This window comes from Macrosteles quadrilineatus, unplaced genomic scaffold (genome assembly GCF_028750875.1).
Source record: "Macrosteles quadrilineatus isolate MER2022 unplaced genomic scaffold, UCM_ALF_1.0 Scaffold_15__1_contigs__length_3749704, whole genome shotgun sequence".
Lineage (NCBI taxonomy): Eukaryota > Metazoa > Arthropoda > Insecta > Hemiptera > Cicadellidae > Macrosteles > Macrosteles quadrilineatus.
This window is the reverse complement of record NW_026542608.1, coordinates 1,049,562-1,070,796: the sequence shown is the minus strand read 5'-3', so window position 1 is coordinate 1,070,796 and position 21,235 is coordinate 1,049,562. Positions and strand designations below refer to the sequence as shown.

General features: G+C 33.8%; 1 protein-coding gene across 2 annotated transcripts in view; it reads left to right on the top strand.

The window, feature by feature from the left end:
• The window catches only part of LOC129005069 (1-phosphatidylinositol 4,5-bisphosphate phosphodiesterase epsilon-1-like), a 162,621-nt gene that overhangs the window by 119,220 nt on the left and 22,166 nt on the right, over positions 1–21,235 (top strand). For both annotated transcript variants that reach the window (XM_054433860.1, XM_054433861.1), the window contains 7 exons: positions 394–528; positions 1,168–1,376; positions 9,168–9,281; positions 11,459–11,592; positions 12,729–12,955; positions 14,675–15,127; positions 20,546–20,858. In XM_054433860.1, the coding sequence (XP_054289835.1) occupies positions 394–528; positions 1,168–1,376; positions 9,168–9,281; positions 11,459–11,592; positions 12,729–12,955; positions 14,675–15,127; positions 20,546–20,858 (1,585 nt within the window). The remainder of the gene's footprint in view (positions 1–393; positions 529–1,167; positions 1,377–9,167; positions 9,282–11,458; positions 11,593–12,728; positions 12,956–14,674; positions 15,128–20,545; positions 20,859–21,235) is intronic.

The following is a 21,235-nucleotide window of genomic DNA, read 5'->3' as shown; positions in this document are numbered from 1 at the left end:
TGTAGTTTTAGGTTTTTAAAATTTTCTGATAGTAATTCCGATGATCTGGGGTTCGAAAAGTTGGAGTTGTTGTACCATTTTACTCACTCAGATGATTACGACCTCTAGGCAGTTATTGTTGGAGTTATTACAAATAAAAATTATTAGAGCATCCATTCCAATATAATAGTTTATTTACCAAAATTGTAATACTCATACCTCCACATTTTCAAATAACTCTAAACAATGAATTAAGAAGTTAATAACATGTATCTAAGTCATTAAGTAAAATAATTGTTAAAAAAAATATTTTATTTGATTATTTTAAAAGTTTAAATACTATGGTATTGTTAATTAACGAATGACTTTCATTACTTTATAGTATTTTTATGATCATTCCTCTGGCTGTGACAGGTGTTTGGAGGTAGAGACTGGTCTGACCCTAACAAGATCACTGGAATGTCACCACCAGACAATGGGACCTGCAAACGAGGGCCCTCTGTCAAGTTTAAGAAGAAAAGATCCATTGGGAACATTCAAACTCTTAAGGTTATAAAACAATTTTGTACTTGAATAATATAGTTATACATACTAAAATACAGTCATTACTTTACTAATCAATCATACTGTTAATACTGTTCGATGAAATGGCGACCATACATAGTAGGTATTTTAATCCAAGTATGAATAAAATTATCAATCAACTATCCATACTTCTAGACAGCTACTTCTTGGTTGAGTATTTTAAGCTGAATTTGAAATTTTACTTGAATGATTTTGTTATGTTGACATTGAAAGCAGTTATCTTTAAATTATTCATGCAGAATAGTTCTTTGAGTATGGGTTGGTTTCAATATAATTTTACACATTTAAAATCTTCTATAATGTCATACGAGCTGATATGCCAGTGCTTTACAACGAAAACTCAGAAGAGAATATTTCTGTTCTTAGGTTCTATTGCATACAATAGTTACTCGCCTATTATTCATTCTAGAGTAAAATTGTATTATTCCACTTAGTGAACAAAAATATTTTTTTTATCTATACTATAATGAAAACAAAACAATCCTGAAATATAACAGACAATAGATTTGTGGAACCTTTGGTTTTGTAACATCTTGTATTTAACTATTTGTTTATTGTGTTACCCATTGTAAGTTTGTATAACTTTCCTGATTGTCTACACAGCAAGACCTGGCGTGTAGCAAGATGGCAGAGTTTGGGGAGCTTGTAGGAGGTGGTACACTAAGGCGGGGGGGGCCAAGTCCCGGTGCCCCGCCCAGCCGTAGCCGCAGCATCTCCAGTGAGATGGAAGTTCCCCGCATCACCATGCTGGCCCAGAGCCCACACGGGTCATCTGACCACATAGACACCTCTAGTCCCACACACCTTGCCAGGTAAAAACGGCAACAAATTACTAAAAAGTGAGATTTCCACATACACTACCACTGACACTCCAAACTAGGTCTTCTTGGTACGATTACATCACAGACCGAAACCTATTGCTCTGTTCTGACCTTTAATTTTAGACAGCCATCCTAATTAAGAGCACTCCCCCGAAAAGGTGGGAAAAAAAGCTTGGCATATTAGTTTCTGAGGATACCTGTCTGCAAAGAGGGTAAAACAACAGCACTTAGCAATAAGTTTCTGTCTGTGACACAATCTTACCCAGAAGACCTCAAATCAAATCAAATCAACTTTATTCCATGGACACAAATTGTATATATTGAAAAATACAATAGTGTATAGGCTGTGTCAACAATATAACTTAAGACTTATCTAAGATTGAGGCAAAGTAATCTTCTAGTTTATAAAAACAATTTTTTAGTAGAATTCTCGTGATGGCTCCTTTAAAAACATTTAATGATAACTAACTCTTTAACTCTAACTGGTAACTTGTACAATTTGGTAGCGGTATATTTAAAGCTAGCTTGAGTGGTGGCATAAAGTCATTGATATATTCTTATATTATTACAGTTTTTTGTCATAGTTGTGCACATCCTTATTACAAAGCAAAATATCACAGTTATTTTTAATATGGTATAATAGACATTGAAAGATATAAATACAGGCTAAGGGCATCACAGACAATTTCTTAAAGATATGCTTATAATGACCTAGATTGTAGTGGTAATAAATGTTATACACAATAAAGAGTTATCACTCTTATAGTACATATTTTCTGTAGACAGGGTGTTTCACGGGAACCTTGACAAACTTTGAGATATGTTTCCTTGGATAAAAACTAGAAAAAATGTCCTGTTAGCATAGTTTCTAAACTTACTCGTTTTCTATTTATATGTAAAATTTGTTTTCTTTTGGTTTACAATGTATCTGTTGAACATTTTTACCTCACCTGATTAAAAAATTGACAAGATATTTTGATAAACAAAAAAATAAAAATGATGCTTATAGGACATTTTTTCTAGTTTTGATCCAAGGAACCATATTTCCTTAAATTTGGTCATAGCTCCCTTGAAACACCCTATATATATGTACGGCACCGACTCTGAAAGGATAGCCCCCTATAATTATAGCAGTGTGGATTTCTCTTAAAAGAATCACTGAATAGAAAAAGGCTGGTTCTTTAGTACATAAAAAATGCGACCAAACCTCATAGGGGATAAACAAACATTACCTACTTTGGCAAAAACATATTTTTTCACAAACAAAAGGGGAGAGGTTCATTTGTCCGAGATTTCAGTTATCCAAGTTTGTTAAAAATTAAAAAAATATTAGAAAAATCAGTCGTCTGAGTTTTCATTTGTCTGAGGTTTTAAATTATTTTAAACAAATTTTGAAATATCAACTGTCCAAGTATTGTCAGCATCAAAAGTGACACTGGCGTGGAGACTAGCGTCTCAGGGTCCTTGTCAGAAACCGATGAGAATTTCTTCTGCGAAGGAGTGGGGGATTATAGGAGAGCCCCTCACGTCAACTTAAAAAAAAACTATAAAATTAACTTTATAATTTTTTAATTATAAAATTTAATTTTTAATTTTAAAAATTAAACTGTCATAACCTAACCTAATTAACCAAACTTGCTGATAATATAAAAAATATATAAGATAAAAATTGAATGAAGGTTTACTAATAAATAAATAAATAGTCCTGTTCATAAAATAAAATTATAAATGCTTCAAATTCTAACAAAAGCTGACAGTTAAGAAGTAATCGCATTCCAAGCAAAATATTTGGCAAAAAGTTAATGTCACCGGTGAGATTGTATCATGGACATCAGTCAAGTATGCTAACCACTACGCCACGACACCTCATATCGTTTCTTATCGTTGCGGTAATCGTGTTCCCTCAAGAGAAGAGTGACGTCACGTCCTCCACTCCTTCACTAAATAGGTTCTCATCGGTTTCTTACCAGGACCCTGAGACGTTAGTCTCGGCGGCAGTGTCACTTTTGATGCTGACGATACTCGGACAGTTGTTATTTCAACATTTTTTTAAATACTTTAAAACCTCGGATAAATGAATGCTTGGACAGTTGATTTATCCAAAGATTATTATTATTTAATATTTACACCAACCTCGTACAAATGAAAACTCGGACAACTGATATTTTAATATAATTTAATAATCTCGGACAAATTAAAACTCGAACAGTTGATTTATTTAAATATTATTAGTTATTTATCAAACCTTGGACAAATGAACCTCGGACATCTGGTTTTCCTAATATTTTGTTATTTTTAACACTCTGAGTGTGGCATTCAAACAGGCGCTTCCCAATGACTGCTAGGCCTGGGCAAAGCTCCGGCGCGGTACCGTAACAGCGAACGCAATTGGCATTCAAATATTTCAGTGTGACAAATAACAAAAGAGCAGCGGTGATTGTACTACGTTACCCCAAGATTGGACGTAGTTCCCTGAAACACCCAAAGGTAGCAGCACTGCCTGGATCAGTAGTCAGTGGCTTTGTAATGTGGCTTGAAGAGAGAAAATCTCCATTGTCAGACGGGATTTTTCGGACCTACACCAAAATAAAGCTCACATTCTAAGCTACAGACTAGCAACAATTATAATGTTCCCCGGCAATAGCTGAGCTCATACTGAGCTAATGTAGTGGGGGTTGCGCAACTACATCAATTGATGTAGGCCGATAGGAGCGCTCGTGGCGCAACTACATCAATTGATGTAGTCAGCACTCTACGTGTTAACAAACTTGGACAACTGAAAACTCGGACAAATTATGTGATCCCTAAAAAAGATTTCAACAAATTTTGATGACGCCATGGATGCTTCGTCACCATTGATGCGTGTCACCTACCGTGCCAATTCGCTGGCTTTGCCACCCTGCTTTGGCAGCTGCATGTTACGCATGGTCCTTAATTGCGCCGGCCCTGTATAAGTACCAGTAGATATAGACAACACAATGTCATACCTAAAATAGAAGTAAAAAAAAAATGTTTTAATAAATCCTATTAACTCAATGGCATCACCAAATACTACCACCAATTCCTGTTGGTTTGTAGATATAAATCTAAAATGACCCGTTAAAAAGATTGGCTAATCTTATATTTAAGAATTTTTTAACCCTCCGAGTGTCCATAGTTTAGGCCTTAATGTCCGCCTATTTTTGGCGCATTTGCAAGGTTTTATTAAAACGGATCTGAGAAGCTTAAAACAATGTTAATTCTACTGTTCTATATACCATTTTGTTTGGAAAATCATGGGCTTCAGTATTATACATAAAACACAAGGAACATTTGTTTCAACAAAATTTTTTAAGTAAAAAAAAAAATATTTTGGAAAATTTTCAAAAAAAAAATTAGTTTGCGCTCAATGAAATTGTATAAATTATAGGCCTATAAATATTTGAAAATAGCCACTTTGTTCTAAATTTTATGAGGATTACAAATATATAATAACTAGCTGTAACCCGCGGGCTTTGCCCCGTTTAACTTCTTAATTTTCAAGATTATCTTGTTTGCATGGCTCAATCACGTCCTGGTTGAAGTTTGTTCGCTACGCTCACTAACCTTTAGGTTAGAGCTCGTTCGCTACGCTCACTCACCTTTAGGTTAGAGCTCGTTCGCTACGCTCACTCACCTTTAGGTTGGACTAACCATAGCTAGGAATCTGGCTGATAATTTACATCAATATCACTACCTACTTCTTCAGGATCATCAACCAGCCCTTCAAAATCACTTAAATATTCTTATAATGCACCACGTATATCACTACTTTTGATTTTTAACACTAAAACAATTATAAACGTAATTAAACACATCAGTCATCGGTCCGAGGTTAACCTAGCTGTTTACAAATACGCACGTCAGCTGTCTGCTACAATATTTTTGGAACTAAAATGAATAGCGCTTGGAGACAGACCTCCGGAGAAAGCTCTGAATCTAACAAAAAGAACGATACCATAGATAAAACATACTCCCTTAGTAGATTTCTCATCCTTATGGAACAGCTGAAGCCAATTTTATTGTTAGTTCTGTCCGGTTTTCTGTAGAGTTCGTGTTTTGTTTACAATTTGTTTCCCGTTATTACAGCCATTTAAAACCTCGTTTAACCAAATAATACGATCTAATCATAAACAATAACTTGTCCCCTAGTTATATAACCAAACAGTAAAGCACAAATCAAGAAATTAACCCTAAAATAATGGAAACAAAGTTTCATCGACACTAGCGCCTTTGTGTCACGTACATGAACGAGACACGAAAAACGTGCTTCAAAATTTACAATGGGATGAGAAGTCTACTTGTGTTAGTTAGTCTATGACGATACCTAACTCGATCCAGTTCAATCCGATTCAGTCAGTCATAGAGCCTTCGCAGTAAACGATGTTCGTGTGTCGAAAAATCGACAAGTGACACTACACAAAGTGTGTCGTGAGTCGATTTTTCGACAAGTGACGCTCGAAGGGTTAATAGTTCCATTAATTAAAATTACTATCTATAATATTAAAACGTGACAGGGTTTTTTTATTTCACGATTCTAAATCAACCACTTGACGGATTTTTAGGATTTTTGTGTTGAAAGAAAGATAATTTTGAAAACTAGGGAATGTCGAAGCCATAATTTTAGTTTAGGGTCCCAGTTATTTAGAAATTAAGTTTTAATTTTTTTTAAGTCTAGCAGCCGACGCTAACATTCTAAACTAGCTTTTGGTATAAAATAATTTGCTTAACATAACAGCTGTAAACATTAAGCATGTGTGACACAAATTCAGCATTTGGATAATAATGGCACACATAGGGTTGACTTATTAATACTATGTGTAATGCTATACTCATTGATACGTTCATTTAATCGGTTAGAGGATGAAAGATTATTTAAATATACATGGTAAAATGCAGGATGTTCTAATTAATTTTTTGAGCAGTATTTAAAATTTTAAGTTTGTTTTAGTGCAATATAATTTGTTTTAACTAACAGCTGGTTGAATATAAAAAATATTTTATACAACTATCAGGTTAGTTTATTGTTCTATGATTTTGCCATTGATTATAGGAAATAAATAGGATTCTATAGCCACTGTTGTATACAAATATGCCCCGAATCTTCAGAGGAAAGATTATGCAAATTATTTTTGTCCTACTTTTTGAGAAATGAATAGGAAAATAACAATATTCACATGTTTTAATTAATCTTGGTAGCTTTTTGCTTACAAAAATGTTTAACCGCTTAAACTCTGCTTGGATAAGAAATGGAAATATTTACATAACTTCAGTTTTAGTTAACTACTCAATTCCTGTACGTAGGACGGGCCAACAGCTCGTTAATAATTTATTTTACAATTACATTTTTATTTCTAATCTTTGTTCAATGTTATACTTTTGTATTGTACCTAGTTAAATTCATTCATTTGATATTATATATTTGACATTTATTATTATTTTATTTATTGGATAGAAAAATGTTCATTTTTTTATGTGCTAAATGTTGTTAAAGACTCATAGATATTCATTTTAGAAAGCAAAAAATTTTGTCAACCAAATAGACGGTTGTTATCAACCATTGTTTCAAAGTGTTATGTTTTTGGATGTACATATTACCTTAATTATCGTTGAAAAAACACTTATTCATTCCATGGTGTACCTCAAGGGTCAATATTGGGCCCTCTGTTTTTCCTGATCTTTATTAATGAATGACCTTCCAAAAGCTATTGGCAGAGATTTAATCTTATTTGCTGATGATACAACAGCAATCATAAGAGAGGATTCAGTAAATAACTTAATTGTATCAATAGAAAACACTTTGGATTGTATGAAAAATTGGTTTACAGATAATGGTTTAAAGCTGAATATTGACAAAACTCATATAATTAAATTTTCTTTAAAAAAACAATGTAATTCTTGATAGAATTCCAAATTTAGTAGAATCTCATAGATTTTTGGGTGTATTGCTTGATACTCATATTAATTGGAAGATTCACATAGATAAGATGAAAGGCAAACTAAGATCTATTTCTTTTGCTTTCTTTCACCTGATAAACTGTGTACCTCAGGATACATGTATCACAGTTTACTATGGATACGTTGAATCCATCTTGAGGTATGGAATCATACTGTGGGGAGTGTCAACAGAAGTCAAATCCCTACTAATTTTACAGAAAAAAATTATTAGAATCTTAACCAAATCAAGAAGGAGAAAATCATGTAAAAACCTGTTTAAAAATCTTAGAATTCACACCATTTTTGGATTATACATAAATGAAATTCTAAATTGGATACATAACACTAAGGAAAATTTGTCAGATGTAGTCAAATTTACACATAATTATAATACAAGGAATAAATATAATTTCAGATTACCACATCACAAATTGACGACTTTTAGGAACAGCCCTCAATATATGGGACTTAGATTGTACAATGAATTACCCCTGTATCTTAAAAATTTAAATGCTACTCAATTCAAAGATAAAATAAAAGATAAAATAATTGAGAAAGCCTACTATTCACTTGACAAATTTTTGGAGAACCCTATAATGTAGATAAAAATTCTCTGATATCCTACATGAGTTTATTTTTATTATTTTAACTATTAATTTTACTATAAAATACATCACTATGACGAAACACCTGTTCTTATGTATGAAATATACTTTATAAAGAACGTATTGTGTAAATAAAATATGTCTTATGTCTTATGTCTATGTCATTTCATTATATATTTGACAACTAGCAGAGTACCCGTCCTTCGTACGGGGTTGGAATATAAGTATAAAATGCTTATTGCAGTTATACTCAAGCTTTGCGTTTGCAATATGGGAGGACACAGTTTGATAAAATTTGCTTTTTTAAATTTACAGTATTCTATAGTATTACACATCAACCATAGCCATAATGTTCTACCGCTTCACCTAAACAATAGAGAAAAATAAATTATCAACAATTCGCAAAATATCACAAATTATTCATGAAATGAAAAACATAAACATGACTGTAAACAATCCTACTTTGACAGTTCTCATTGCGAATCACAGTTTTTTGTTGCTGCTTAGATCAAATTAGCTATTGTCATAAATGCAAAAAAAAATATAGTGCTGCACCCTGTTGGTAAATCTTATAACTTTTTAATGCTTTTCCATATCATAGAACCAACTTTTTTAGTTGAAACAGCTGACTAAATTCTTTAATTCCCTTTAAATATGAATACTCATAAGGTTAACATGGGGAATTACAGAGCCACTGGGGAGGAGCCCGAAAGGATTTTTGAGATAAGAATATGCCTATATGTTAATCCGGAATGTAAGCTATCATCATGCCAAATTTCAGCCCAATCCGTCCAGTGGTTTATGCGTGATTGAACTTCAAACAAACAAACACACAAACTTTCACATTTATAATATTAGTAAGATAAGATGTATTTAGTTTTTTTTTAATAATAAGTTATGTGTAAAGTGGTGGGAGTGGGTTGAGTATTGAGGAAGCCCAAAAATGGCTCTTGCATGTTTGGGAAAACACCTCGCACCGGCCCAATTGTATAGTATTTAAAATAATATCACAATCATGTAGTCAGACTAAGTTGGGTAAAAGAAAAGTTAAATTAGCATTACAAAATTTATAAATATTAAGATTTGAAACCTACTGGTGCGACATTTGATACCTTTATAAGTTAGTGTACAAGTTAATGTATTAATACAAAGTAAATGTCTAACTTCACATAGTATATCTTTTCTCATTTCTTGATTTCTGAGTTTAAAAACACTTTTTCAGGGAAAAGATGAAAACAGATGTCTTTGCTCAGATCCGGAATTTTCGACACGGATCTATAACTCACGAAACACAATTGGATTTCAATGACTTTGTTGCCTTATTTCGATCATTCAGGTAAGACTATATTCTCTTATCTTAACTTGCAGGGGCAAGCCAAAACCATAAAGCACTTCATCCGAATAGTCAAATTTTTACTCTCACCAGGAAGTTGTTTTATTGATTGACTAAAACATCTCTTAGATTTGTATACATATTGCATGATTGGGAAACATTGTCAGTAGGGACGTGTGTCTATTCTTGATACAACCGATACTTGGCAATTGGTATCAGTATCGAGAATCGATCGTCAAATGTCGATTCCATTACCGATACCCAATAATCCACTACCACTATTGCTGTAAACGCGTAAGACGACGACGACGTTTCCGTGACCACGGGACACGATGATGATGTCTACACGGCCATGGGAGATGTTCATGTTTCTGCCACGATCACGGGAGATGTATCACAACTCACTGGTCAAGTTGCTGGAGATGACAATAATGTCTACACTGTTGCGGAAGATGTTCATGATTGGGCCGCGATCGTGGTCGATGACGTTTCCGTGACCGTAGGAGTCAATAATAATGTCTTCATGGCCTTGTAAGAATTTGATGATTTTGCTGTGATCGCGGAAGAGAAAGATCACGTTTCCGTGACCGTGTATTTGTTTATTTGGAGCAACAAAAAAAACTAATTTGGATTGAATGTTAACTCCAATGTTATAGACTTCAAAAGAGGTCTATAAGAGTAATGCTGAAATTGAATTCTTATGATTCGGTCAGGGATCATTTCAAACAGTTAAAAATAAAAATACTAACGGTTTATGGTCAATATGTTCTTGACGTCATTTTATGTGCAAAACAAAATTCCTAATGATGTCCCCTACGAACCTACATCATTATAACACTAGAAAAAAGAACTCTATAAGGCAAAATCAGCACAAACTGAAGCTCTATAAAAAAAACCAACATATGCTGAAGAAAAGTTTTTAAAAATAATCCCAAAAAATATAAAAATATAAAAATTTAATTAACTGAAAGTGTATTTAATTAACAAAGTAATTTACCCGCTAGATGACTTTCTTAACCTCCCTCTTAAATAAAGTATGAACCAATATAAATGTATCATTAGAATAATAATTGATTGCTGAGACTATTTAATTGTAGCTTTAATTGTAGGCCTACTTGGATGAAAGAATATCGTTAATTGTCTATTAATTGTCTATTACTTCCAAATTAATTAATTGTCTATTGTACAAGCCAAATTCCATAAAAATTGCACAAAAATTACTCCAGTTATCGCATTCACGGACGTCTATATGAAATATACATATACAAATATGAACGAACTATGTATTTGTCCCCTAGGGACATCAAAATGGAAAAGTATATCACTCTTGGCTCTAGGTCTTACCATGCCATCTACGGTAATAGCTACTTAATTCGCTAAAAACAAAACAGGTGTTGTTTAAAACCCCTGTTAAACTCAATAATGCTGTCAACTTGTATCCAAGCCAGCTAAGTCACACATTATTGAGCTTAGTATGCATTGCACATGTACGGGATTTTCCGATTTTCCAATTTGTTTTGCATACAAAATTTAACCATAACCTGATTTTTGTGCTTTTTAAGCCATATTGTTTACACTTTACATTTGGCATAAAATTGGATGAGCAAATGTTTTGTACAGTAGATCTCCTCATATCCGACCTCGGAACAACCGACTCCTCGGGATATCCGACCTTGGAATAATCGACTCCTCGGGATATCCGACCTTAACTTGTTTCCTGTCTGCGGCGATAACACAGAGCGCGATCACTTAACCGAAAGGCCGCTCACAGGTGTTGCGGTTGTCTCGGTAGACAATTACCGAAGTCGCAGAGACTGTAAGTTACGCTCACGGGTGTTATCGCGGTCACTGGAGACGATTACCCATGTCGTGGAGACTGCAGGTTATGCTCCTTCCAAGCCTTTTGACCGTTCCGACCATGTCCCGGTCCTGTTATGGTCGGATATCAGTGGTTTTAATGTACTATGAATCTTTTTTAATCAAACTTCAATACATCTTCAGATTATTTACTTGGTTTTAGAGGTTAGCCATGATGGAGGTATGTCAACTTTTATTACGGTACGGTAACCTAAAGCCCCATGACACTTTTTTGCATTGAATTTTCTAAATATTTAGTAAAGCAAGTACAAATTTACTATGGACAGACCAGTTGGTTTATTCTTCTTTTGTTATTTCCTCAGCCTGAGATCCAGAAAGGACTTGCGGGAACTGTTTGATCAGTTAGCCATGTCTTGCAGAAGTCTATCCGACAGCTCTCTCAACGACTCAAGTGCCAAAAACTCACCAGAACAAACAACTAAAGTACCAAAAATAGGTAGGAAACATGAAATGTCATCAAATAAATTATTAATTCCTTATAGAATACTAATTGAAAGTAATAATTGATTGGCTGCATATCCAATAGTCAATGATATTATATAGTAGATCAAGTACTTAATATACCACTTAGTTAGGGTTACCATAAGACCGGGTTTCATCTGGACTTTCCGTATTTAAAATATGTGTTTGGTTCGATGTTTGAATCTGAGAAATGTCTGGATCTGACAAATAAACAACAATGTGGTAAAATCGGGGAAATTTTACCCTACGCCACTCCACAGGTTGGCCGCACTGCCTAGTGTAATCAGATTCAAGAACAATTACATCTTTAAACATATGCCTGAGCTATGGGAAGAGCTGTGCTGACTAGCGGGGAGAGGAGAGGCGGTTTGATTTTTCAATTTTAGAACTAAGAACTTCAAATCTCAATTCTGTTGAGAACTTTAGAGAAATCTCAATTCTAAAACTGTAACTGAAAAGTCTGTATATCAAACTAGGTTAGTTACAAGTTTTACTTCTCAAAATAGCTTGAACCGCTTTTAAACAAATTTTCCGATTCCATACCATTTAAATAGTTTGGCCGATATAGGGTCAACAAATTATGGTAACCCTTGACTTACTGCTTTAGTAAATCAAACATTTAAGTTAAGTACAGTACCATTGTTTAACAAATATTTTCTGAAAACTGCCCATCCTACTGTGTGTGTTGATCTATACATTTTACAATTTTAGGGCAAGTTAATGAATGCTCTTACAACTTTCTTATGTGATGTTGGAAACAAACTACATGTATGAAACAATTAATGACATCACTCCAATAATTACTAAAATTAATCAATAGTGCAGTGTTCTACTACTCATATACACCCAATTCTGTAGCTTTAATACATTGTTTTATTCACAAATTAAGCATGAAAATTACAACAAAATTCCAGCAACAAAATAAAACAAAATTATAAGAAGAAATTATTTTGAATCAGTGTAAAAATTACATAATTCATGTTTGTTTTCTAATTACATTTTCACTGGGACTATCATTGGATGATTATCAGTATAAAGTTTAATTTCATGATATTTTTCATATTAATAGAAATATTGATAAACGTTAAACATATTGTTTTTGTTTTGCAGGTCTATTAACAAGGAACAGCTCAGCGGATCTCATGGAATACAAAAGCACACCAATTCAACAAAAAAAGAAAATCTTTGATGCAATTGCTGCATCAAGTATCATTTCTAATTGTGCAGGAGTTGATACTTCCAAATCTCAAGTCATTACTCTTGCAAACTTTATGACTTTTTTAGAAACGAAACAAATGGAACATCGCTCTGAAGAAAAAGTCAAAGAACTAATTCAGGTAAATTAAATTTTCCAGCCACATAGATATTGTTCATAGGAATTATAATAATGCTATGAGTAGAAAGATAGTTTTTTAGTATCATCAGTGCCGGATTTAGAGCAGAACCATGATTAACCGTCTCCCTCTAAACCATCACTCTCTGTTATCTGTCAACCTGCTACAAAGTATTTTGATTATTTTAAAATGGGATTTTATTTCACTGTACGACTATTGAACAAATAACAAAAACCAATAATATAAAAACAGTTGTATATTACTCTTGTATGCAAGTAATTTATTTATAAGTATATGTATTATTTACTTGTACAAAGTTTAATTTCTTCCAAAACCTTTTAAATCAACTTAACTAGAGCCTTTGGTAGAAATTCTCCGCAATCACACCAAAGTCGTGATCATCCCCCATGATTACGACATCATCATCACTTACGATCGCTTCCATCTCCCGTAGATCATGGGAACATCAGCATCGTCACATCTCCTCTAAATCAAGGGGACATCACCATTGACACTGCAGAGAAATTGTGAACATCTCCCCTAAATCAAGGAGATATCATCATCATTACCCACGATCGTGGAGAGGTCGCAAATATGTGCAAAAATCTCCTTTAAATCAACAGGAAATCATCGACAAATGAATGAGCGACCACTGACAAATCGTGAACATCTCCAGCGGGCCGCGATCACGGGAACATCATCACCGTTGAACATCACAAATTATTAATTAAAAAAAATTAAAATCCACATTTTTTTCTCTTCAAACAACTGACTTTGTACAATACGCTACAGTCCCGTTTTGCTCGCAGCTCTAGGCCGCTGCCTAGCCAGCTTAGTGGTAAATCCGGCACTGACTATCATTATATTCTGTTATAATAATAGAATCAATAATCGGTGGTTTATATTTCTGTATCAATAGACGAATTAAGTACAGCTCAATATTAAAATTACAGTTTTAGAATCCATGGCTCATCTCCCCCAAAATAAGTAGAGATTTGAAAGTGAGCCAATTCACTGTATTCCACACTTACTCAACCCTTCCCAGACGGCCTTTTGAATGTAGATAGCAATTTATTTTATTCAAATAGAAACTAAAAATATATCTTTTTATATCTATCATTTATATAAATGTTGTAAATAATAGTTGACCTATGCAGAACTTTTATCCAAAATCATTTTTTGTATACTTCATTTATTATCTTTTTCTTATTTTTTAAAATTTTGTATTATTTTTTAATTTTTTATTCTTCTAGAAAAATAATTCTTAAATCGGTTAAAGATATAATTTAATAAAATGATGTTTTTACGAAGACTAATACTAAGACTATTACAAAGACTATAGGCAATCAACTATAACAATGAATGTCTTAATAATTGGAGGTTATATCAGCATACCCTCCGCGGAGCCCAAAAAGATAGACGAATATATCTGACAATAGTCCAGGAAAGGTTAAAAGAAGGGACCTAAAATTTTACTTAGTTTTTTTATAAAGTGGCAAACTAAAATTTATAAAGATTCACTTAAATTTATATCGTACTTACAGAACCATATTTCATAAAAATATGATAAAGTTAAGCTAAGATGTGTAAAACATAACTTTATGATAAATTAGTACACTTATAACTGCTTGACTACATAAACATATAATTTTTTCATAGAGATTTAAAAATTCAATTAAGTGTTTTATCAAACTCCAATATGACATTTCTTTTGTGATACAGCGACACGAGCCAGATCCTATTTTGCGCTCACAGAACTGCCTCTCATTCGAAGGGTTTGCTCGCTACATGATGGATAAGGAGAACTTTGCCTTTGTGAGTGAGCGAGTGAGTCCAGATCCCAATGAGATGGAGTACCCCTTGTCGCACTACTACATCGCCTCGTCTCACAATACCTATCTCACTGGACACCAGCTGAAGGGTGAGAGCTCGGTGGACCTGTACAGCCAGGTGCTGCTGACAGGGTGTCGCTGTGTAGAGTTGGACTGCTGGGACGGAGACGACGGATCTCCCCTCATTTACCACGGACACACCTTCACTACCAAGATTGCATTCCGGTCCGTTGTGGAAGCTATCAATCGGAGTGCATTTGTCACCTCACCCTACCCTGTGATATTGTCGATTGAAAATCATTGCTCGCTCCAGCAGCAAACTCGAATGGCTCAGATATTTCTGGTAATGAGCTATACTGAATATAAATGTTAAATAATGTATATTTTCATCTTTTGTTTTGCCTTTCAGATTACTTCATGAATTGTATACAAGAGGTTAAGTTACCTTGATTCTGTCCAAATAATCCTTAAGTCGTCATTAGTGCGACCGGTTTCGATGTCTATGGCATCATTGTCAAGCTGGACGTAGAATCGCTCTTAGGAGGTCGTCATGAGTCTTGAAAAACACGTAACACATAACACGTACACAAACAAAAAACGATAAAATGCATGGCCACACAACTAATTTATACACATGTTTTTCAAGACTCTTGACAACCTCCTAGGAGCGATTCTACGTCCAGCTTGACAATGATGCCATAGACATCGAAACCGGTCGTACTAATGACGACTTAAGGATTACTTGGACAGAATCAAGGTAACTTAACCTCTTGTATACAATGTATATTTTATTAACGGTCTATTATATATGTTGTATGTTTGTATTGCCTGTTCATTTGAAAATGGGAATTTCAATATAACTGAAATGTTTAGTTACATCTGAATAAAAAAAATCGTAAGCCTAAACTAAAATGGATTGTTTCTGAAAATTACCAAAAAGTTATTGTTATTTGTGAAAGAGAAGGATCAAGACAAACTAAGAAGTAATGTTAAATAATGTTTACATTCGGGCGAGTGACATAATTTTTTTATATTTATGATCCATATCCTTTCTGTTCTAATATTCGTGCAGTATTTAATATGTTTCAACCAGCTGTGTGGAAATGTGAAATCAATATTCATTCAACAGTTCTGCTTGCTAACATTTAAACTTTGTGAGATTTTTACTTTGTTACCATGTAGACCAATCAATATTTACTTTTAAATCTCTCACCTCAGAACTTTGAAAGCCCGCGGGCAAGTCCTAGGTCAATATCGAAGCGAGAATACTTCTATTTGTATCCTCGGAGCTGTACCTTTATTTTTGTCCAATTTGAGCCCAGTCGGTTCAGTAGTTTTTGAGTTCATCTCATACAAACTCACAGACACCATCTCTTCTTTATAATAGTATAGTAATAATATAATAGTATAATAGTCAATCAGTGTTTCAGTACAGGTCAGTTCCCAGATAAGCTTAAATTATCTGAGGTAATACCAATATTCAAGAAAGGCAGTGGCGTCATTTCACCAAATCTTTGAGGGGGGGAAACACGGGGGGTATGGAATACCCCCACGCAAACGGGGGGGTGGGGGTGGAAAATTTGGCAGTTTTTAAGAAAAAAAGAGGGGTTTAAACTTATTTTAATTGTCAAAAGCACTTTGAATGAAAACAAAATTATGAGTAAAATTTATTTAAATTTAGGCAGAAAGTTAATGGAACTAACAATTATTGACAACAGACAGAAACATAATAATATTTTGGTAAGTTAGTCATCTAAGAAACGTGATCAATAGTTCCATGTTGTATTAATATTATTTTTTTATTAGATTTATGACAAAATTCTCTTGTACAACATTTAGAGCAATTAATACGGTTGTATTCATAGCCTATAGTTTATAGCAGTTTAATATGGTTTAAAAATAACACAAGTATTTAAGTACTTAAAAGCAAATGAAATATTATTATCAATAAAATAATTTTACACAATTAATTTTGAATGTGCTACAAAGACACCAAAAAAATAATATTTTGTTTCAAATTACTGTAAAAGAATAGTCAGATTTTTTCTGTCGTGCTTTTTAGGATTTGACAGGAGAAAATATTTGTATATTAGCTAGTACAGCAATTTTTTCTCTAGCCCAGGAACCAGGAGGGGCAAATGCCCCCCTGCCCCCCCCCCCCAAATGACGCCCCTAAAGAAAGGAATGAAAACATATACTGTACAACAAATTACAGACCTATTTCTATTTTAAGTAATTTTTCCAAAATATTTGAAAAAGCAATAAATTTAGGCTTTACCAATTTCTTAGAAAGTAATAATCTTTTTTCAAAATCACAATTCCGTTTTAGGAAAAATCAATCTACATCTGCCTTGACTGGGTTGGTTAACATGGTCACAGAAGCATTGGAGGGAAAACAGAGTACTGCATGAATTTTCTGTGACCTATCAAGTGTGTTTGACTGTGTTAATCACAAGATTTTAGCAAATAAACTAAAGAAAGTAGGTATTGGCGATAAAGTCATAAAACTACTTAAATAATAGAAAACAACGGACAGAGATTTTAAAAAGTAAAAGAAAATTTGTATCAAGAGTGGAAAAGGTCATCCATGGAGTTCCCCAGGGTTCAATACTGGGCCCTTCAGGGCCGGATTTTGAATTTTTGCGCCCCTAGGCCCAAATAATTTTCCGCCCCCTAGTCTGGTCACAGTTACTTTCCTTCAAACCTTTATTAAAAACTATATTATGCCCATAGGCCTAAGTTAATTGCTTGAATACCACTCCTCGCCGGAATCATTGCCAGTTTTTTTTTTATTGACTTGTTTAGCCTTAACAAAATGCCGTTTTAAACACTGTTAGCAATTGTATGCTTTTAATAAATGCTAATGCTCTGCTCACGTTTGTGGCCGTGGGACTGAAACAAAACAACTCAAACCACCGAGAATTCCTGAAAAAAAAAAACGGCCATTGATTCCAATTCCAGGCCCAAAAACCTGAACTCCATACAGTACGTAATACCATAGATTAAACATAGGCTACTCCTTTAGTAGATTTGGCATAATTTTGGATTAGCTGAAAACAATTCTTGTTATTTAAGGAGTATGTTTTATCTATGTTTGTGCTAGTTTGTGCTATGTTGTATCTAGTTTATCCAAAATAAAACGATCTAATCATCAACAATAGGTCGTCTCCTGTTTATATTACAAAAAATTAAAACACACATCATAGAACTAGCCCTAAAAAAATAGAAACAAAATTACGTTAAAACTAACTTCCAATATCACCCACATGAACTAGACATGAAAAAATTTTGAATTAACAATGTCATAAGAAGTCGACTTGAGCTATATTTAATCTATGGTCGCCCTGCATCTAGGTTATATTTCCAAAGCAAAACAGAGCAATACTCCTGCCAACACCGATCCTTAGGTCTGAGGAGAAAATGACAGCTTTAATGGTGCTTTGGAGGGTATTGAATGTTTCTAAAATCTAATGCAAAATGAGATTAATAATTTTTCGTTAAATTTAAATGCAAATTAATCGTTGTTTTAATATTCAACACAACGTATTATATATTTTAACTTGATCCTGCAGATTGTTGCAAACTAATCAAAAGATTAGTTAAAAACTTTTGTTTTGTAAAGTGAGGGTGGTAACAATGTCTAGCACGCTTGCGCCCCTAATCACTATGATCAGTAATGCCGAGCCCGAGCCTGAGCCAGCCGAGCCAGCGTAGTGGCCCAGTGCAATGGCATACGATGCGTACACCTTGGGAGCTCGTCAACGTCAACATCCCTACAGCCTACTCCCGTATAACCAATGTTCGTTAGCAACTTTGTAACAAAATTGATGCATAATTCTGAAAAATATTTTAAATTTCATAACAATAATTTCTTCTTATGAACTTCAGAAGTTTTTTTTATCATCTATGACTATTTATTTTTATTTTTAGATAGCCTATAACAAAATTCCTCTTGGCCGTGCGCCCTCTGGGACCTTGCGCCCATAGGCCCAGGCCTACCGGGCCTATTGGGAAATCCGGCCCTGGGGCCCTTTATTATTCCCGATATTTATCAATGACATTGATTCTCACATATCTGGTGATATTTTCTTATATGCTGATGACACCAACGTCATAGTCCAAAATTCAAATATTCAACAACTAAAAATCTCCATTAAAAAGACTTTAGAAAAACTGCAAGTTTGGTTCACAAAAAATGGTTTTCTAAGGAATAATTCAATAACACGTATAATGCATTTTATTCCCATTTTATTTTTGAATCAACATGAATGCCGATTCAAAATTTTTTTCAAATTTCAAAAATAAAATGTGACAACCGAATACATTGCTTAACAAAAAAGCTCAACTCTTTTTGTTTTGCGTTAAGTGTAGTTAATGATGTCTACTGATATTGGTAAACTAAAGGGTGTCCCAATAAGAACGCCGGATTTGAAATGTTAACAAACCATATATTTTCTCGCTAAATTTACAATATGAAACATGAATCTTAAAGCATAATATCTCCGATTAGTAATTGAGTATTATGTCTTGTAAGTGCCAACCTGCTGAATACTGACAAGCTCGACATCTCTTGACAAAGTTTTCCATCACTTTTTCACACACTTCCTGTTGAATTCCGTTAATGGCACGAATCATTTCCTCCTTCAAGTCTTGGATTGTTTGAGGGTTATTGGCGAAAACAAGCGACTTTAAATATCCCCAGTATAGAACTGAGCCAATTTATTCGAACTTATAAACCAATCTTCGGACAGATGGATCATTTGGTGCATTGTCCCGGCCGTAAATAGTGCGCAGCTTCCGTACTTGTAGTGCACTTTAACTATGACCACGCGTTGTTACGTCGTGTAGCGATTCATGACTACGAATGGGACCTAATACGGGTAACATTGCTGATAATTTGGGAATTCCTATTGAAATACAGATAAGGATAAGACGCTCCTCAAATCCGGCGTTCTTACTGGGACACCCTTTAGTATATTATGCCTACATGGAATATAGACTCAGATATGGTATTGTTCTTTGGGGATCCAATTCCAAAACAAAAAAACTTCTCAATGCACAGAAATTAGTGGTGAGGACAATAGCAAGTTTCCAAAAGAAAAAGCTGTAGCTGTAGATCATTATTTAAAGAATTTGGAATTTTAACAGTAACAGGTTTATTTACAGGGTGTCCCGGAACACTCTACCAATATTTTAGGGTATTGCTCCTGGGTAAGAAACATATCTAAATATCATATTTAAATTGCTCAGAATTCCTTATAGTTACTAACACAGCTGCCACTTTTTTTTAATTATTAATTTCTTTCTAAAGAATGGTTAAACATACGAAATGGAAACTTTGCACAAACATTTATGACCACTAGACAAAGCTACCAAAAAATTATGAAGATTTTTCAAATTCATTAAACAAAATGGTGGTCATTTAAAATTTAGTTTTTAGTTTCTTTAATAACTCAAAAACCGTTGATTTTACAAGAATAACTTTTTTAAGGAAATTTCATTACAAATCAATTGACATCTTATTTTGTAAGATTTAACAAGTATTAACTGAGATATGGCAACTTTAGTTACACGTGAGCGCTTTCAGCATGCAGCAACTAATCTTCAGCGGTCACGTATCACTAAAGTTGTCATATCTCAGTTAATACTCGCCCAATCTTAAAAAAGAGGTTTCAATAGATTTTTAATAATATTGCCTTAGAAAAGTTATTCTTATAAAATGTTTGTAAAATCAACGGTAAAAAACTCAATTTTTTTACAGAATGTGTTCGGAGACAAATTGGTCAAAAACTTTTTATTTGAAGCCGACTTTGGAGATGAACCACAACTACCTTCTCCTCTTCAATTGAAGTACAGGATTCTGGTGAAGAACAAGAAGCTAACGGCAGAGATACCAGCCTGGCCAATACAGAGGGGAGGAGGGGGACGTGCTAGTCAGCGACCCCCACAGTCAGGGGTGGCAGGGACCGGCAGAGCATCATCTATCATCAGCAACACCAGCGGCGGCAGCGTCAACGATGACTTCAGTGATGATGATGATGATGACGATGACGATGATGATGAAAATATTGATGGTAGGGATTGATCAATTAAGTCAAAAGTTTGTAAAGTTAATACCAACAAATTAAATTTCTTTATTGTTAATTTAATTTGATAACATAAACAAATTTAATAGTGACAACATTTAATATGCTAATGGATGCATTTAAATAATTACTGTAATCTAGGTAACTAACCTCAAAGAACTAAACTTCAAATAAATATTCTACTCTTTGCTTGTAAAATTAAGTAAAATATTTACAACATGTCTATATTCTAAAAATTGTGTTTTAAAAGGTCAATCTTACAACAGGTAAAAACTAATTGATGTTTCTTTACATGGGGGTGTTGAAAAGCTTGAAAATATATCTCTTGGTATTTTTTTTCCTTGGCACTGTTAATTTCTCAAAAG